General features: G+C 38.6%; 1 protein-coding gene across 2 annotated transcripts in view; it reads left to right on the top strand.

Annotated features, from left to right (window-relative positions):
* SCAPER (S-phase cyclin A associated protein in the ER) overlaps positions 1 to 16,788 on the top strand; it is a 134,204-nt gene that overhangs the window by 23,528 nt on the left and 93,888 nt on the right. For both annotated transcript variants that reach the window (XM_058847150.1, XM_058847149.1), the window contains exons 8-19: positions 1,778 to 1,938; positions 7,973 to 8,235; positions 8,651 to 8,869; positions 10,476 to 10,646; positions 11,125 to 11,200; positions 11,644 to 11,761; positions 12,087 to 12,198; positions 12,649 to 12,789; positions 15,083 to 15,238; positions 15,380 to 15,522; positions 16,192 to 16,273; positions 16,389 to 16,541. In XM_058847150.1, coding sequence (XP_058703133.1) covers positions 1,778 to 1,938; positions 7,973 to 8,235; positions 8,651 to 8,869; positions 10,476 to 10,646; positions 11,125 to 11,200; positions 11,644 to 11,761; positions 12,087 to 12,198; positions 12,649 to 12,789; positions 15,083 to 15,238; positions 15,380 to 15,522; positions 16,192 to 16,273; positions 16,389 to 16,541 — 1,795 coding nt within the window. The remainder of the gene's footprint in view (positions 1 to 1,777; positions 1,939 to 7,972; positions 8,236 to 8,650; positions 8,870 to 10,475; positions 10,647 to 11,124; positions 11,201 to 11,643; positions 11,762 to 12,086; positions 12,199 to 12,648; positions 12,790 to 15,082; positions 15,239 to 15,379; positions 15,523 to 16,191; positions 16,274 to 16,388; positions 16,542 to 16,788) is intronic.

Raw genomic sequence — 16,788 nt, 5'->3', positions numbered from 1 at the left:
AATTATTTGCATTCCTAGAAGAAAAGCCCATGATCTGTAAAGGAAAATCATATCAAGGACTTACTTTTCCTGACTTTGTACTATATTTAATTGCTGGTCATTAGAAAGACCTGAAGATAAAATACAGTATTTCATGTGATCAGTTTAGTACTCTCTTCTCTCTACCAAACAAATGTCAACATGTTTGTAACTGGCATTTTAAAATTGCCTGTGTGTGCAATGTGAATGGTCAGCTGAGTGAGCAGAAGTAAATACAGGTTAGAAAGAGAGTGTAAAGTGAGATAATGATGATTCTGATGTGTGGCAAAACTGATACCAGTTCAAACATAGAGCATGTTGTATACTCCAATAAAGCATCTTTTACTTGTTGAAATGAAAATGTCTGAAAGGAGTTCAACAGAAATGTGCACAGTTTTAGAGCAGCACTGTCTGATGCTGTCTCAGTTGGGGGAGCACGGATGTGTCCCGTTGAAAGCTTTCTCAGCAGGTGTGCTGTAGTTCCTTCAGGTTTGTTGGGATCTAGGGAACACACTGCCCAGTTTCCTGAGTGGTTACAGTGTCCTCAGCAGAGATGTGATACTGGACTCTCTTTGGTCAGCACCTCTGAGGACTGAGCTCTCTGAAACTGTGCCCAGCAAATATTTCTACAAAAATACTACAAAGTGTGTTTGGTGTAGGCCTTGTGTAGGTGAATCTGTTGATACCTACAACATCTGAGAGGTGTCTGCTGAAATTCCTAGTGATGGGGAGAAAATATGCACAAACACTCAAATGAAACACTTGAATCTGGTGGAAATCAATGCTCTTTTATTTTTATTAGAACATAACAGCTCAGCACAATTAGCCTTTTAGCTGAGCCTTATTTGGCTATAATTACATGCTGCTATTGCTGTTGGAGCTGTTTTATTCACACTCACAGGGACATGATGAGCAGCTGTGTGTGTTAGAGCAGGGAACAGCCAGATGAGTTTTTCTGTCCTTCACACTTGCAAACTTCTTTCTTCTGTCTTGATCCACTCGTGTGTCTCAAAGCAAGGCATCCCCAGACAGCTACAATATTTTGTATGTGAGAGAGAAAATAGGATAGAAAATAAGAGTGAGACATACTTGGTACTACAGTATTTTTTTGGCAGAATGCTAGGAGTTACTAGGAAAGGAATAGGGGATAGGAGAGAAGGTAGTGGTGTATGTCTGTAGAAGTTAAAGATTCATACCTGTAGTCATCTTCTATCTTCCCCAAAGCAGTGCAGAAAACATAGGAAAAGTACAGAAATTAGAAACAGAGACAATCAGAGCTAACCAACAACATTGAAGCAAAAAGAAAAGAATTTGGAGAAGAGATTACAGGAAGGGTGTGATAAATAAAATCACTTAGGTGGAAGATGAGTAGGAAAATTTTGTTCATTATTTTCAGTGAAAAAGAATTGGGAGTACTAAATGGTCAAACACCAAGCTTAAAATGACAGGAGTATTTTTCAAGACTTAGTGTGTAGAATTTGTCATTATGCATTGCTTTGGTTGCCAAAAACATTAATGCCTTCAGAAATTAATATCCCAAAGGTTAAATTTCACCTTGTTTATTAAAAACAGAGATCTGTTGAGCAAATTGCAACAACTTTTCAATGTAAACTGTTGCAACCTGGAGAGTTTGCCAAAGGAGAAGTAGTTCTGTTCAGTACTGTTCTGATAGTTTCTAACAGACTCTGATAAAGCTTTCTAACAAACCATTCTTTTGTTACTTGAGCAGACACTAAAAAGAGCTGTGACTTTCATTTAGGAACCCTGCAGTGACAATTTCTGCAACACGCCTGGCTCCTTCTGGTGTAAGTTGGGCCGATAAGGTAAAAGCCAACCATGGAAATAAAGCTGCCAATCCTGAGCTGGCAACAGCACAAGCCTGTCTGGTACCTCCGGCACAGAAGTCACTGCGGAAAAATGGCAAGTTCCCTTCAGTGGCTTAAGTTATTTTCACTAACTCTGTGATATAAAGTGAATTCAGAATCTGATGACCTATGTTCTAAGCAAAATTAAACCTAGTTTTGCAAAATACAGTGTTTAAATTCAAATATTCATGCAGCCTTATATTGCAATAGTTAAGCGTGAGACAAAAGTGTGTTTTCATGTGTAGGTAACATTCTACTGTATTTTCACTACCTAGAATTTGATCTGTTAAAATACCAGTTTATAACATCTCAAGAAGCAAAAGGTCTTTGGTCACAATCTGCCAATCCAACCAACTGCAAGTTGGGATGGCTTAACAATATAAACAGGAATCTGGGGAGAGCTCAAGATTGTTTTATATGCCTGGGAGAACATGCTATTAGGACTGTGCTGAAGTAACAACTGATGTTTTTTCCTTGGAAGACAAGAGTTACCACATTTAGTTATGAATTGTTTCTCTGAAAACGCTGTTGGGGAATGCTTGATTCAGGATCTTCTGTTCTAGAAGAGATTGGTTTAGTTGCTGACATAAGAAACTACCATTTGGTTTATAAAATTAGTTTCTTTGCACTGAATCCCTGAGATTGTCTTCAGAAATGCCTTTTTTTCATTTATTCATGTGTGGTCTCAGATGACTTTCTGCAAAATCATCAGGCAGGATGTAGAAATGGATTTTCTGAAGGAAAAAAGTGGTAGTTTTTGTTTTGTTTGTTTTGTGATATATGTATTTTGAACTGAAAAAAAGTTGCAGGAAGTACATGTATCAATTTAAGGTAGTTGTATGTTCAACCTAGGAGTAGTAGAAGCCATGTATGGTTATTTGCAGGCTTGTAGCACATCATGGAAGTAAAATACCTTGTCCAGGGGTCTCACAGTGTAACATGAATGAGCTCAGGAGCGGATTCCTCTGCTTGGAGCAGAACCATCAAAGCCATACTCCAAGGATGGTAGTTGGAAGGGGGATCCATGGCTGCTGCTTGCATGAGGGATTAGCTTGCTGTGAACAAGCTTAGAGAGCAGTTGCTGTTTGACTGAGTTTTCAGCACTATTGTTGGTGTGTAATTCCACATTTGAGATATGTCAGTAGTTGAAGTTATTTGTAACAAAAGCATTTTCTGGTGATTATCACTCATGTTAGAATGACAGGCTCCAAGCTGTTGCTAAAATCCCATTATTAGGTGTTGTGGATATGGAGAATGTTATTAGTTACACAGGGAGTAAAAGTGATCTGTATTTCAATATGGATAACGTATTTTAAGAGGCTGAAAGAAGGACAGAAGAATTTATCCTTATGTTACTTTCAGAGGCCTTTAGAGGGATGAAAAATCAGTGTTGTGCTGTGTTTTATTGAATGTTACTTGCAGCTGATGAGCTCCAAAGAGAGAAGCCCCTTGTGTCCTGTAGTACTGGCCTACAAGTATTCAGTAATCTTCAAATCAAATGTACAATGCAGTACAGACATCTACATACAAGAAGTAACAGTCATTCCCCTAGACTTTTATTCTTAGGAATCTCTAATTGCTTACATTGAACATTGGAGAATTTCAGTGATTTTCTCATGGCTGAATTATTATGTTTTTAACAAATTAAATTCTCTGCAGGAGCATGTTGTCCTTTGTATGGGAGGTGGAATCACTTTGGTAAGATCGAGTTATCCTCAATGATGAAAGCCCAAGAAAATCTGTGAAATTTATGTGAAGGGAGCCACAGAGGCTCTTCACATGCATTATTGAAGCAGCTCTGAGGTTCATGTGTCATCTGCTCTGCCCCTTGCCCAGCTAATGCACTCCCAGCTGTTTGGTACATGTGGACCTTGGGGGAAGGATTCCTCCTGCCTCTTGTAATGCTCCCTTGGCCACCCAAAGCCCAGCTGGGGCTTACAGCCACAGGATTTCCCCAGACACTTTTTCTCCAGTGATTTCCAACAGCATTATTAGGTCTTACAATGGCTTTGTAATGTGGATGAGTAGCATGATACTGTATCTGTTTCATGGTTGATGCAATTTCCAAATTTAACTAAGTAAGCCCTTAGGGAGAAAGAAAATGCATTATTTTTCCATATAGTTCTTTAATCTTTCCTTTTCTGAATGCATAATTAAATGAGGTTAAATCATCTTATTTAATTTCGCTCATTAAAATTACTGTTACCCTCAATATTTTAATGAATTTAAAAAGATTGTCTTTCATGCTTGAGTGTTTTTTATGGTATGAAATGCAGTCTGTTCTTACTGTCTGAGCAGTTTCTGGTCATGAATTCCTTGGTGTCTGTGTTAAAAAGTGAGATGGGTTATAAGTTTAGAGCGTCTATTAGAAATGGAAGTAGGTGCTTACAATTAAAAAAATTATTACAGAATTTAGTACAAAGAGCAATTTAGAACATGTGAGCTTCCCAGAAATACTAATTTTTTTTTCTGCCGTACTTGAAATCTGGTTGGTTGTTATTATTATTATTATTATTATTATTATTATTATTATCATCATCATTATCACCTTTCTTGTATGAATTGCTCATGTTCATAGCTGTGAATAAATGTTCTCTGTAGTGTAGCTAAGACTGGAGAACCTTGCAGGACATTGAGCCCTCTCAGGCAGCTGTCCTGGTTTGGGCTCAGATGGGGCTGAAGTTTATGTATGTGGGGATTTGGGCAGGATGTTACTGGCAAGTAAATTTTTTAGGAGGGCTGTGCATCTCCTGAGATGTGAACCCCAGGAGTTTGCACACAGATGCCTGGATTTTTGTTCGTGGTGTTTCCAGTGAGGTCCTTGGCCAGTTCTTCCAGGTGGAGCAACTTCCCAAGAGCCTGGTGGCTGGGGGGGCCCAGAGATAACAGATGGCTTGTCACATCCATGTAACACAAGAGCAGGCAGGGACAGCCAAGTTCACATGAAACTAGAGAATGATCAGGGTAGGTAAATGAATTATTCATTTACAAACTTCTGGGAGTAATCAAACCCAGTGTGTGATAGGTAGCCTGTGGAGATGCCTACTGGGCTGTAAGAATTCCAGACATGGGGAAAAATATCGAAGAAGATTGGTGCCTTACTGAGTATTAACTTTGTCTCTCATTAGATGTGATCTAATGTCAGTAAACATATTAGCTTTGCAAACTCTTAGTTAAAAACCTTGCCTGGAAGTGCCTGGATACTAAACTGTGTGGTGAATCAAAATGAGCAGAATCTTTTGGTGCACTGGTGGCATCACACTGTTAAACTGACTCCAGGTAGGCCAGGAGTCCGAATACATACATGCATTAAAAACTGCTTTGTGTTTAAAGAAGTCACCAAACAATATTCTTTCAAATGCAAGTACTTCTGGGCTATTAAAATGCTTGGCTGAGTCTTGGGTGATAAATATGAATCTGACAGTGAAGAAATGCAAATTAAAAATTGAACATGTATGGCTTTTATGAAAAGATTCATTCTTACTTTAGTAAGTGTGATTATGGTTTTTCTATGCTCTGAATAATTTTATTCTGATTAATTCTGTCATTGTAGACTACTAAGAAATATGCCACAAATAAAGAACAACTAGGCAAGACAGACAAGAATATTCTTTTTTGGTAGAATAAACTTTAGTAGATATTAGTACTATATATTAATACAATTATTAAGACACATTTATATGATTCATATATCTTTTTATCTAGATGTTAGTAAAATAATGTTTAGGTAGTAGATGCTACAAAAGGGTATCTTCTGATCCTTTTAATGTAGAAAAGATGCTTTTATGTAATTTCAATTTTCAAAACAAGTAGAAGTGAAGTGTTTCAAGAATCTTGTTTTGCAAATGACAAGCAAAAGGAATTTCAACCCAAAAGTTGCTGCAGTAAAGCAGTGGTGGTTTTTTGGTTGATTTTAGTAGTTCTTTTCTGTTGTCTGTTACTTGTCAGGGAAATTTCTTGGCCAGATTTTGTCCTAAGCCAGATACAGCAGAATCTTTATGGTCCCATCAGTTTCTAAGGTTGGTGGGGTCCCTAAGGGGCCTGAGCAGGCCTTGTCACACAGGGTGCAGAGCCAGGTGCTGCACAGGTTGTGAGCTGTCTGCAGTAAATCTGGTTGTGATTCCTGGGGAATTAAACCCTGAGAGGGAGTGTATGTTCCCATCACTAGGTCCTGTAGGTAATGTTATTTTTAGTATATGAAGATGAAGAACTGAAAAGAAGGCCGAAGTTGCCTACAGGGGTCAAACGGGAGGTCTGTGGCAAAGGAAAATGTAATTGGTATGTTTTTGACTGCCATTCCTATTTTTGGTCAGTGGGACACCCTGAAATGAGTGCAAATTCACATGAGGGGAATGAACACAGAAAGGCTTTTTTCAGGCTCTGGTACCAGCAGTGAAGAGATCAGCCATACTCATTCACACAGTTTGGGAATTTTGTTTACTTTGAAATACACAGCAATTTTTCTAGAGTGAAACAGTCTCAATAGTAAAATACCAGATTAGTTTTTTGCATTTGTCATTACCATTATTGTTTGTGAACAGTTATATAGTTACATAAAAACAGCTGTTGTTTGAGCTGCTCAGCGAAGATAAATTCCAGTACAGTCCTGTCAAATTCCCTGGTAACTCAGGAGTTACACCAGCTGTTGGGCCAGGCTGCTGTTTCATCATTTTCAGATGTTAAAAGAATCTAACAGTTAAATGAGCAGTGTTTGTAAAATGCTGGATGCCAAGGGCACCAAAGGATGGAAGTGCCGTTAGTTCTGGTTTTGGCTCATTTCCAGTTCACTGGTTACTGCTGCTGTTGGACATCAGCTCAAGTCCACCTAAAGGCTGTTTAGTCCACTTCATATGTTAAACCTTAATGTTTGAGCTCCAGTTCTGGTATTTATGTCTGAGCTACATGACCATCTTTGTCAGTAAAAAGTTCAGAAACACCCAGAGAATCAATTTATTATACAAGTTGTATTCTAGATTATTACCCTCCATAAAACAGGCAATTTAGTGTTGGGCTTTCTGCATCTCTACTTCTCCAGGTAAAAGTCATCTCCTACACCCTTCTCTTCCTTTCATTGAACAATCTTAAAAGCAGCTTTTGCCAGAAGTATATTGGACAATATATACATAGTTTTTGAGTTTTTTGCAAGAATTTTTGTTCAACAAATAGGCCTGAGCTTACCTTTCACACTTGTGATTTGTCCTGTCAGGCTTCAAAGAATCACTTACAGTTGGTTCAAGATACATGAGAAATTACGTGCTGCTATTACTTGCTGGCCACAAAAATGTTATATATGGAGAAGGGGTTCACCTTGAAATCTAGAAATCTGATCACACCCATGACCTGATGCTTCAGGCAGACAAATGTAACTTTAAATGGTTTTCAAGGATGTACCAATATCAGATATCAGAAATGTTGATCAGAAAGTTATATGTAACAGCCATATAGAAATCAAAGTAAACTGCAGAAAACGGCTTTTCTGTTTTCTCCTTCAGTTTGCAGTCCCCCTGTAGCAACATTTTGCTATTTCCTGGAATCCAGTAAAAGCAGTTTTCTGCAATCTGACACCAGTTTGTGTATTTTTGTTCTCAGAGTGAAACAAATAGAAAAAGAAGTAAAGAAAGGACTGTCAGAATAGTAAGGATAGTAAGCCACGTTTCTGCTTACCATGCTAAGTTGTGCAATTATGTGTGTACTTGCACTTTCACAAAAGGCCTCTAATGTTACTGTCGCTGCAAAGAACAAGTGTGGTTGTTTTGTTGTGCTTTACCATCTCACGAAATAGCAAGGAAAAAGGAGGGCAGGTGTAAGCACATGTTGCCACTTCCCACGCCTTTTAGTGTCTGAGTAGTTTCACTCTGCAGTAACAGAATGTGTCCCCTGAAGGGAGTTGTCCAGTGTCTATAATACCAATAGCAGTCCTTGAAGTAAAAAGCTTTGCTGAAGAATGTGTCATTGATTTTTTTGGTATTGATTTTTAAAGAGAACATTTTTCTCCCACAACTTCTGTAATACTGTAATAAAATAGTTGTTTCTAATGCTTCTATTTCTAAGTGTTCCTGTCTGAGAATGGGGGTGTTTTTTTCATGTAGATCGAAAGGATGCAGAGGGCTGGGAAACAGTTCAGCGTGGAAGGCCCGTTCGATCTCGATCCACAGCTTTGGCAACAAAAGCTCCTGTAGCTGCAGAATCACTGAAGTCCAGAGGTGACAGTGACAAAGAAAATACAATTTCACCACCAGCAGAAAACAAGCATGGGAGTTCAGCCATTGGCCATGCTGCATCTGAAAGCACAGAGCTGGCACAGAAGGATCCTTTACATCACTCCGAGGGTCCCCTTACTGAAAGGACTCAGGTCAGTGCATCATTTTGAACTGTTGTCTAACCTGAAATCTTTAGACTTGTTTTTCAGAGCATTTCTAGAGGAGGTGTTGGCTAGAGCTTTTATGAACTAACCAGATTGGAAAAGGCTTTTAAAATAATGGTTATTTCAGTTATATTTATGGAAATGCAATAAGATGTCATCACAAATAGGCTAATTAAAATCAGGATGCTGTGGACAGCATTTCCATGTTTTCCAAAAAATAAGCATACAGCACATCGCATACATAGATTTCAGGTAGAAAGATCAACTTTTGCAAGGTAATGAGCATCTGAAATAAGTGATTTGCTTCATTCACTGTTGTTGCTAGGTATTTCCTTAAATTTTACTCTGACTTTAAAAATCAGTATGTTCCATTTTGTTGTTTTTTGCAAATGTCTCTTGTTAGTTCACAGCCTCAGAAGCCAATGGGAGCACTGGTGCAGCATTGCAAGGGGATTCCTTAGAACCAGCTCCTGAGATGCCTCCAGCCCTCACCAGTACTGACTGCAGTTCAAAAGCTTTGCAGATGAATGAAGCCTCCCCCCAGAGCACTGACACTACTGACTGGCATCAAACAGAAAAAGCTAAATCTGAAACTGAAATGGATCCCTCAGATATTTCAAATGTGAGTGCTGCCAGATTGGTAAGAAATCTAATGAGATTTGTGAGTGAATAATAAATCTAAGCCTTAATTTTCTTGGTTTGTGTTGCACAGTGTTTACTGTTAGCCTTATGTAAAAACTGTAGAAAAATCTATGGGGTACTTACTGTAGGAAAAATAAATTGTTGCACAGATACTTTTCATTCTAGAATTTAATTCCAGTAGAGTTTTGGAACTTAAACTAGAAAGACAGTCGTGTTACTTGAAACAAAGAGATCTGTGCTCTCATTATTTCTTTTAATAATGATTGTGCTAATTTTTCATTTCCTTCCACTAGTAGTCATTTTAAGTTACACTCTCATTAAAGTCTTCCTTCAGTTTTGCTCATCATTCAAACTGGAAAACATGGGATATCAAAATTCTGTTAAAAACGAAGTCAGACCTCTGCCTTTTAAGACTCACTGAGCTGCTCTTCTGGGTCTTCCTTTACAACAAGCAATTTAGAGGAATGGCGTTCTTAAAGCAAAAAACACTGAGTCAGTTTTCTGTTTTTATCTGGCTTCACAAAAAGAGTGTCCTTTCCTGTCTGGAGAATTGTGCAGATCTCAGGGTGTGTCTGCTTCACTGGGATTCTCTGAGTGGAGTTGCATTAATGTTACATAAAATCCAGGTTATATATTCAGGTGCTTTGTTTTGTTTTGGGTTTTTAGGGATTTGTGTTTATTTTGGTTTTGTTTGTGATTTGGTTTTGTTTTTCAGAAACTAGATTAAAATTCTGATTTGCAGAAGTTTTCTTGTAGATCACTTTAACTTTTGCCAACTGGAGTCCTGCTAGATAATTTTCAAGTCAAATACCTGTTTGCTTTTAGAGCAGATTTCAAGCATCTCATCCACTAACATTGTTTCAGATGCTCAGTTATTAACAGTTCAGGATGCTGCCAGCTTGGTGGGATCTATGTCTCTTGGAAGCATTTTACTGCTCCAGATCAGACTGCTTTAAACACCAGTTTGTATATTGTGGCACAATGTTTGGTACTGGAGTGGAAGTGGAGTGGTTAATGCTGGACACCAGAGAAAGAAAAGACAATCAGCATATCCAGGCTTACATTTTTGCCCCACTCTCTTGTCATTCATGTTGGAAAACAAGTACAGCCTGAGATTCCATTGTATTGACTATGGTAAAGTTTCCAGATGCAGTTCATGCAGATAATTTCCATCTTTAAATAATACTTTGGAGCATGGTTCTTTTTGTAGAGGTAACAGCATGGCATGCACTTGTGTCTCAGAGTATGCCTTGCTTGGTCCCTATTTGTAGTAATTGCAGGAGAATTGCAGTAATTACAGGAGAACTGTCTTTATGCTTTTAATGACAGTGTTTATATAATATGTTTTTGAATTATGTGAATAATTAATTTCATAAGTGTTTCATGTAGTTATTAAATGAGTTAATAGTTGCTAACACTTTTAGTGGGGTTTATATTTGCAGCTACCTTCACAAAATATATCAGTGAAAAAAGTGTAAGTAAAGTGAAGTTGAACAAAATACCGTATAATTCATGTTAGCCATGTGGAATACTCCTTTTTGTGCTTTCTCCTGATTTTGGTTTTTCTGGTGTCATGTTTCCTCCAGTCCATGGCAGAAGTCCTTGCTAAGAAAGAAGAGTTAGCAGATCGGCTGGAGAAGGCTAATGAAGAAGCCATTGCCAGTGCTATTGCAGAGGAGGAGCAGTTAACCAGAGAGATTGAGGCAGAGGAAAACAATGACATTAACATTGAGACTGACAATGACAGTGACTTCTCTGTGAGTGTCCAGTTCATTTCACGGTACCCAGATCCAGGCTTTGTTTTCAGTGGAGAATGAATATAGAATTTGTTAAGTGTTTGTTTTGGTGTTGATGTAACCTTTTTGATGTGTGAAATAGTGCCATGTATTAATTATCCCATACTGAGGGATATTTAGTCTTACTAAACTTAGCAGCACAGTGCTGCTGAGTGGTACAGAGTCCTCTGAGCTTGCAGTCAGTGTCCTGATGCCTATTTCTGGGCAAAAGCAGGGGGGAGCTGGGACTTGTTACATTCATTGCTATTGTGGAGGGCAGGTGAAGCAAAAATCTTCGTTTTTACTGTCAGAGAAGGAACAGCATCTGCCTTTGGGCTGGCCAGTTCTGTTTGGAAGCATTGCTGAATATTGGTGTTGATGAGTTGGCACTGTTTAATGTGTGTTTGCACCTGCGAGTTAAGGTTTATGGTTTTACTCTATCGTTTATATTGAATTTCAGGCTAATATCGGCAATGGAAGCATATCCTTCTGTGGTTTGTCTATGGACTGGAATGATGTTCTGGCAGATTATGAGGGTAAATTTTTATATATTACTGTGCTTACATGGAAATAACAGCAAAAATTTAGAAAAATGCCCGTTTTATTCATGGCCAGTTAAGGTTTCAGAAGTTTACCCAACACATTCCAAATTGTTATTTTCTCTGTTGTTTTCTGAGGAAAGGTGGACTTTGTGTTCAAACTATCTCTGTGTCTCTTTCTTCTTCAGTTTTCTTTTTGCATCTCTCTATCAGAATTCTATGGTTTTTAATCCAGATTTATATTAACTTCTGAATAAAAGTGTAATAAAATCATTTAGCATTAAAAAAGGACAGGTATTATAAGGATGCTTCAGTCTGTATTTGCACCTAGGCCCAAGGAAACCCATCTGAGAGAGAACTAGAGAAATTAATCCCTATTATTGGCGTTTCTTGTAGAAAAGTGTGTTTAATTATTCCCACCTTTTTTTTTATCCATACAGCTCGTGAGTCATGGCGCCAGAGCAACTCCTGGGGTGACAGAGTGGAGGAAGAGCCCGCGCGTCCCCCTGGCCATGGGATCCACATGCACGAGAAACTCTCGTCACCCTCTCGCAAAAGGTGTTGCAGTTATTACCTGCCTGGGTCAGCCAGGGAAAGCAAGCAGCCAAACTCATGGCTGCTGGAAACTGCATAAATCTACTCTGTTTAAGTCTCTGGGTGGAAGGTGCTACAGAAGTCTCTCTCTGTTTTTTCATGTGTAGGCTTGTGCTACATTGTCCACCAAATACAGGAGTCTAGAAAAACAATATAAACATTTACAGGAAATAATTGCCCTCCAGTGGCCTATTTGTTTTCTCGTAGTGAAATGGCAAAGAAATGCTTGCTATACTGTCAGTTAATATTGTCTAATTTGATTTTGTTTTACTTTGGTTTTTATTTAAAGAACAATAGCAGAATCCAAAAAGAAGCATGAGGAGAAACAAATGAAAGCTCAACAGCTGAGAGAAAAGTTACGTGAAGAAAAGACACTGAAGCTTCAGAAATTAATGGAGAGGGTAAGCTTTCTGTGATAAAAAGGGCTGCTCTGCTGCCTGTCAGGAAAGAACTTTTTTCCACATTGTAGACATATAAGAGATTCAAACTGGTGATGAAATTGTCAATCTGGGTCTCAGTTTACATAGTTTTCACAGCTGTCTTGTGCATCACAGCAGTTAAAGAAAGCATTATTTCAAATCATGTACTTTTTTGGCTGTTTTATAGGAGATAATCTCAGATTCAGGGAAGGTATGACAAGAGTAAAAATGCATTGCACATATCCAACAGAAATGGTGAACTCACTAAACTGAAGCAGTGTACTTCGAGTTAAGCTTAAGGCAGGCTTTCTGTAGGGCATGAAAAATACTTTGTTGCCATGAAGAAAGCTTCAAGGATTAGAAAATCCTGAGGAAAATTCAGGCCTTGTTGTCAGATTCTGTGTTACTAAGGAATTGATTCCTTGTGTGTAGGAGAAAGATGTGAGGAAATGGAAAGAAGAATTGCTAGATCAAAGGCGCAGGATGATGGAGGAGAAGTTACTCCATGCAGAATTCAAACGTGAAGTGCAGCTACAAGCAATAGTGAAAAAAGCACAAGAGGAAGAAGCCAAGGTAAGTGATTTTGTTTTCAAGGGAACTATTTAGTAGCTATGCTTTTCTATATGTTGTACCTCAGAGTGCTCCAAAGTCGTTTGTGAAGGACAGCACAGGTTACAAGCCATGAAGCAGATAAATGCTGATGTCTGAATGGTGCACTTTTTTCTAATATGACTTAAAATTAATTAGCTGTTATTAGACATCATGGTGAGTTGAAATAAAGAGCTGATTGTTATCTTGCTGCTTTTGTTCCTCAGAGTGTGGTAGCATTTTTGGTGATACCTAGTCCTCCTGGAAGGACTAGAAGATCTGACAATCAATTCTCTGCTTTTCCAGCACCATGGGGGAGCTCATTTTTCTTCTCCTTTGTTAAAACGCTGCTCCAGATCCAGCATTCTGTGTCTTTAAACAGTAGTTGTGTTGCTGTGTTTTGTACCACTGTTGCTGCGCAGCTGGGAATAGACAGAGACCTGCAGTTAGCATGTGGCAGTTATTCTAAATTAAGTATGTTTAGTGCTCTTCTGACTCAGTACATAGTTCCATAAGGCAATCACTAGATGGATGCTTTTTGGTTTGCTTCATTCATACTACTTTGATAACATTTTTAATGGTTTAACCCCAGCCAGCAGCTAAGCACCACACAACCACACACTTACTCTGCTTCCTGTCCCATGGGATGGGGGGAGAGAATCAGAAGTGTAAAGGTAAGAAATCTCATCAGTTGATAGAGAAACAGTTTAATAACTAGGTGAGGAAAAGTCAGTTCTAAGAAGAAGGAAAATAACAAAGAGAGATAAATTATAAAGAAAGACAAGTGATGCAAAAGGAAACAATTGCCAGTCCCTCGGCAGTGGCCCTACACCAGCCTCCCCCAGTTTTGTTCCTGCACATGATGTCCTGTAGTCTCAGATATCCCTTTTGTCCCTTGGCCTTGATGCTGTGCAAACCCTGCTCAACAGCAACTAAAACATCCCTGTGTTGTCAGCATTGTTTCCAGCACAAATCTGAAACCTAGTCCCATCCTAGCTACTACAAAGAGAGTTAACTCTATCCCAGCCAAAGCCAGCAGAGAAGAAATTTAGTTTTTTATTTTAAAGGTCGTTTTTCCCAAGCAAAGATACATACATCTCCTTGAAACTGTTTCATTATGATGAGCATATGTCCCAGCTGTGATTGATGCAGCTGTTCATTTGTGTTTCAAGATAAGCTCAACAAAACTGATTGTACTTTTTTACTTAGTTGCTGTTTCTCTCTTGGATTAAAAGGATTTCTAGACTACGTAATTGAGTCTGCTGTACATTGATTACTGTTCCATTACACCAGTGTGACTTCTGTAATTATATTAACTAAATCACACTTGCCATAGTTCCCTAGATAAGCAGATGTTTCAAATATCGTGTGTGTTTAAGTGTGTGGGGTCTGCTGCCTCATGAGGTTCTTGTGTTCTGGAAATCAAGGTTAATTGGGCCAGAAGGCTTTAGAGAAACAGCTGATGAGTAGGATAGCTGCAGACCATGGTAACTGTTGCTGCCCAGTTGGTTATCTAAATTCCCAGTGCTTGCTTGTTTACTGACCTGTAAAATCCACTCTGTAAATGGATTCTAGTCAGTAAACAAAGTTACAAACATGATCCTACCACCCTTTTTCATGATCTGTTTTTGTCTGTCTGTATGTGTTCTCTACCTGTTTTATTTAGTGTACACATTAAAGTTCTTTTAAGCTAGCATTTTATAATTTTTTTTGTTCTTATGTATTACACTGTCCTGTAGTTGAAAAAAATAATACATGTTCATGAAACAGCCTGTATGGATAAGAAATATTAGACCACAAGCCTGTTTGGTTTTTCTTATTCATAGTATTTATAATTTCACTTTTTTGATCTGTAAGTACACATATATTTAAAGTTAGCTCAAAAGCCCTGTTGGATTCTGCCAGCACTTGTGTATTTTCCTGATTCACCCATCTGGGTTTTAACATTACACACTTTGTGACGAAGAGAATGGACTAATGAGGTTTCAATGCTAATACAATAGAGAGAATTTTTCTGTATTTTACCCAAAGTTTCTTGTTTCTCTGATACAATTCAAATTCTCTTTTAATATTCCATGGGCTGGCTTGTTTAAAACAAACAAAACAATAAAAAGTCATTACAAAACCTGAAGACTTATTCTCAAGTTGGTGGTTTTCCAACCCATTCTGGAGAAATCTCCCAAAAGTTTAATTATCAAGTGGATAATTAACAAATTCCTGAAGATGAAACCTATTTCAACTTCTTGGGTCTTTTCTTATGCTTTCTGATTGTTTTCAGGTCAATGAAATTGCTTTTATAAACACTTTGGAAGCTCAGAACAAGCGCCACGATGTGCTGAACAAACTAAAGGAATATGAGCAGCGCTTGAATGAACTGCAAGAGGAGCGTCAGCGAAGGCAGGAGGAGAAACAAGCACGGGACGAGGCAGTTCAGGTATGATTCAGGGTGCAGAGGCACAACAAAATACAGGCTTGTGTTTCATTTTGGCTCTGCAGACTTTAAAGTACAGTTTCTCTTAATTCCTGTGTATTTTATGCCTAAAAGAGCAGTGAGAATTCCCTTTTCCCTGGCTAGGAGCGCAAGAGAGCCCTGGAAGCGGAGCGGCAGGCCCGGGTGGAGGAGCTGCTGATGAAGAGGAAGGAGCAGGAAGCACGGATTGAGCAGCAGAGGCAAGAGAAGGAAAAGGCACGAGAAGATGCAGCACGGGAGAGGGCCAGGTAACTTTGCAATGGTTTCTTTGGTTCCCTTCACCATTCCCCTCCCCAGCAAACTGCACCTTTGCTGTAACAGCAGTACCTTCCTGGCTTGTCAGGCTTAGGATTTTAAAAAGTAGCTTTAATAATGATTCTTGATGAATGGCTTGAAGGAGAAATCAGGTGAATTATCATAAATTCTGTTGTATATTTTTGTGTTCCTTACATACATGCACAACAGAAGTTGTAAGGCTGTATTTTATTATATTCATCTTAGTTTTATTGCTGACCAGACCTTGTAATAATTTGCCTTTTTCACATTTCACCTTAGTTTTTAGAGGAAGCAAGAATAATGTACCCATGTTCTCCATTTCCTCCACTCTCCAGAAACTTTTGGACTTCCTGGCATCAATTTGATTTCATGTTGTTGCACACACCAAAGATTACATTTATGAAGCACACAGCCAGGAAATCAGGCTTCATTAATTCTGCTGCCTGTGAACTACTTGATATATATATATATATATATATCTCTGTTACCTGAGTTGCTTTTTGTTGTTTTTCTTTTCTACTGAACCATCTGCAACTTAATTTTTGGGTTTTCTTGTTCCGTATTCCAAACATAAATGTGTCAGTATTATTCATGTTTTACATTGATACAAATTCTCCCTATACTTATTATCTTTTGGTTAGAGATCGAGAAGAGAGGTTGGCAGCTCTTACTGCAGCTCAGCAAGAAGCCATGGAAGAACTGCAGAAGAAGATTCAGTTGAAGGTATAAAAAGGATACATTAGTTGAAAAATACATCACTATTTCTTAGCACAGTTCACTTCCATTTGCTGTCCTTCAATGTGTTTTCTCTTCAATACTTTGTTTATTTTCCATTCAGCATGATGAAAGTATTAGAAGGCACATGGAACAAATTGAACAGAGAAAAGAGAAAGCAGCTGAACTCAGTAGTGGAAGACATGCTAATACTGACTATGCACCAAAGCTCACACCGTATGAGCGGAAGAAGCAGTGCTCATTGTGCAATGTCATGGTGAGTTGGGCAGAGGGGGGGGATACTGCTGGAATTGCAAGACCAATCCAGGCCATGAAGCTCCAAGTTCTGCTTCACTCACTTGCACATTTTCTGTATCCCTGCTCTGCTTTTGTAAAAAGTGCATCTTATTCTTCTGTCTATAAATCAGGTGGGTTAGGGAAGATTAAAAGAGCTGTAGAGTTGTGGGTGGAATGGAGACTGGGCAGTGCTCAGTTATTGGCTGTCTCTGCTGAGAGAAGCAAGA

This window comes from Poecile atricapillus, chromosome 11 (assembly GCF_030490865.1).
Source record: "Poecile atricapillus isolate bPoeAtr1 chromosome 11, bPoeAtr1.hap1, whole genome shotgun sequence".
Taxonomy (NCBI): Eukaryota; Metazoa; Chordata; class Aves; order Passeriformes; family Paridae; genus Poecile; species Poecile atricapillus.
This window is presented reverse-complemented; position numbering and strand designations above follow the sequence as displayed.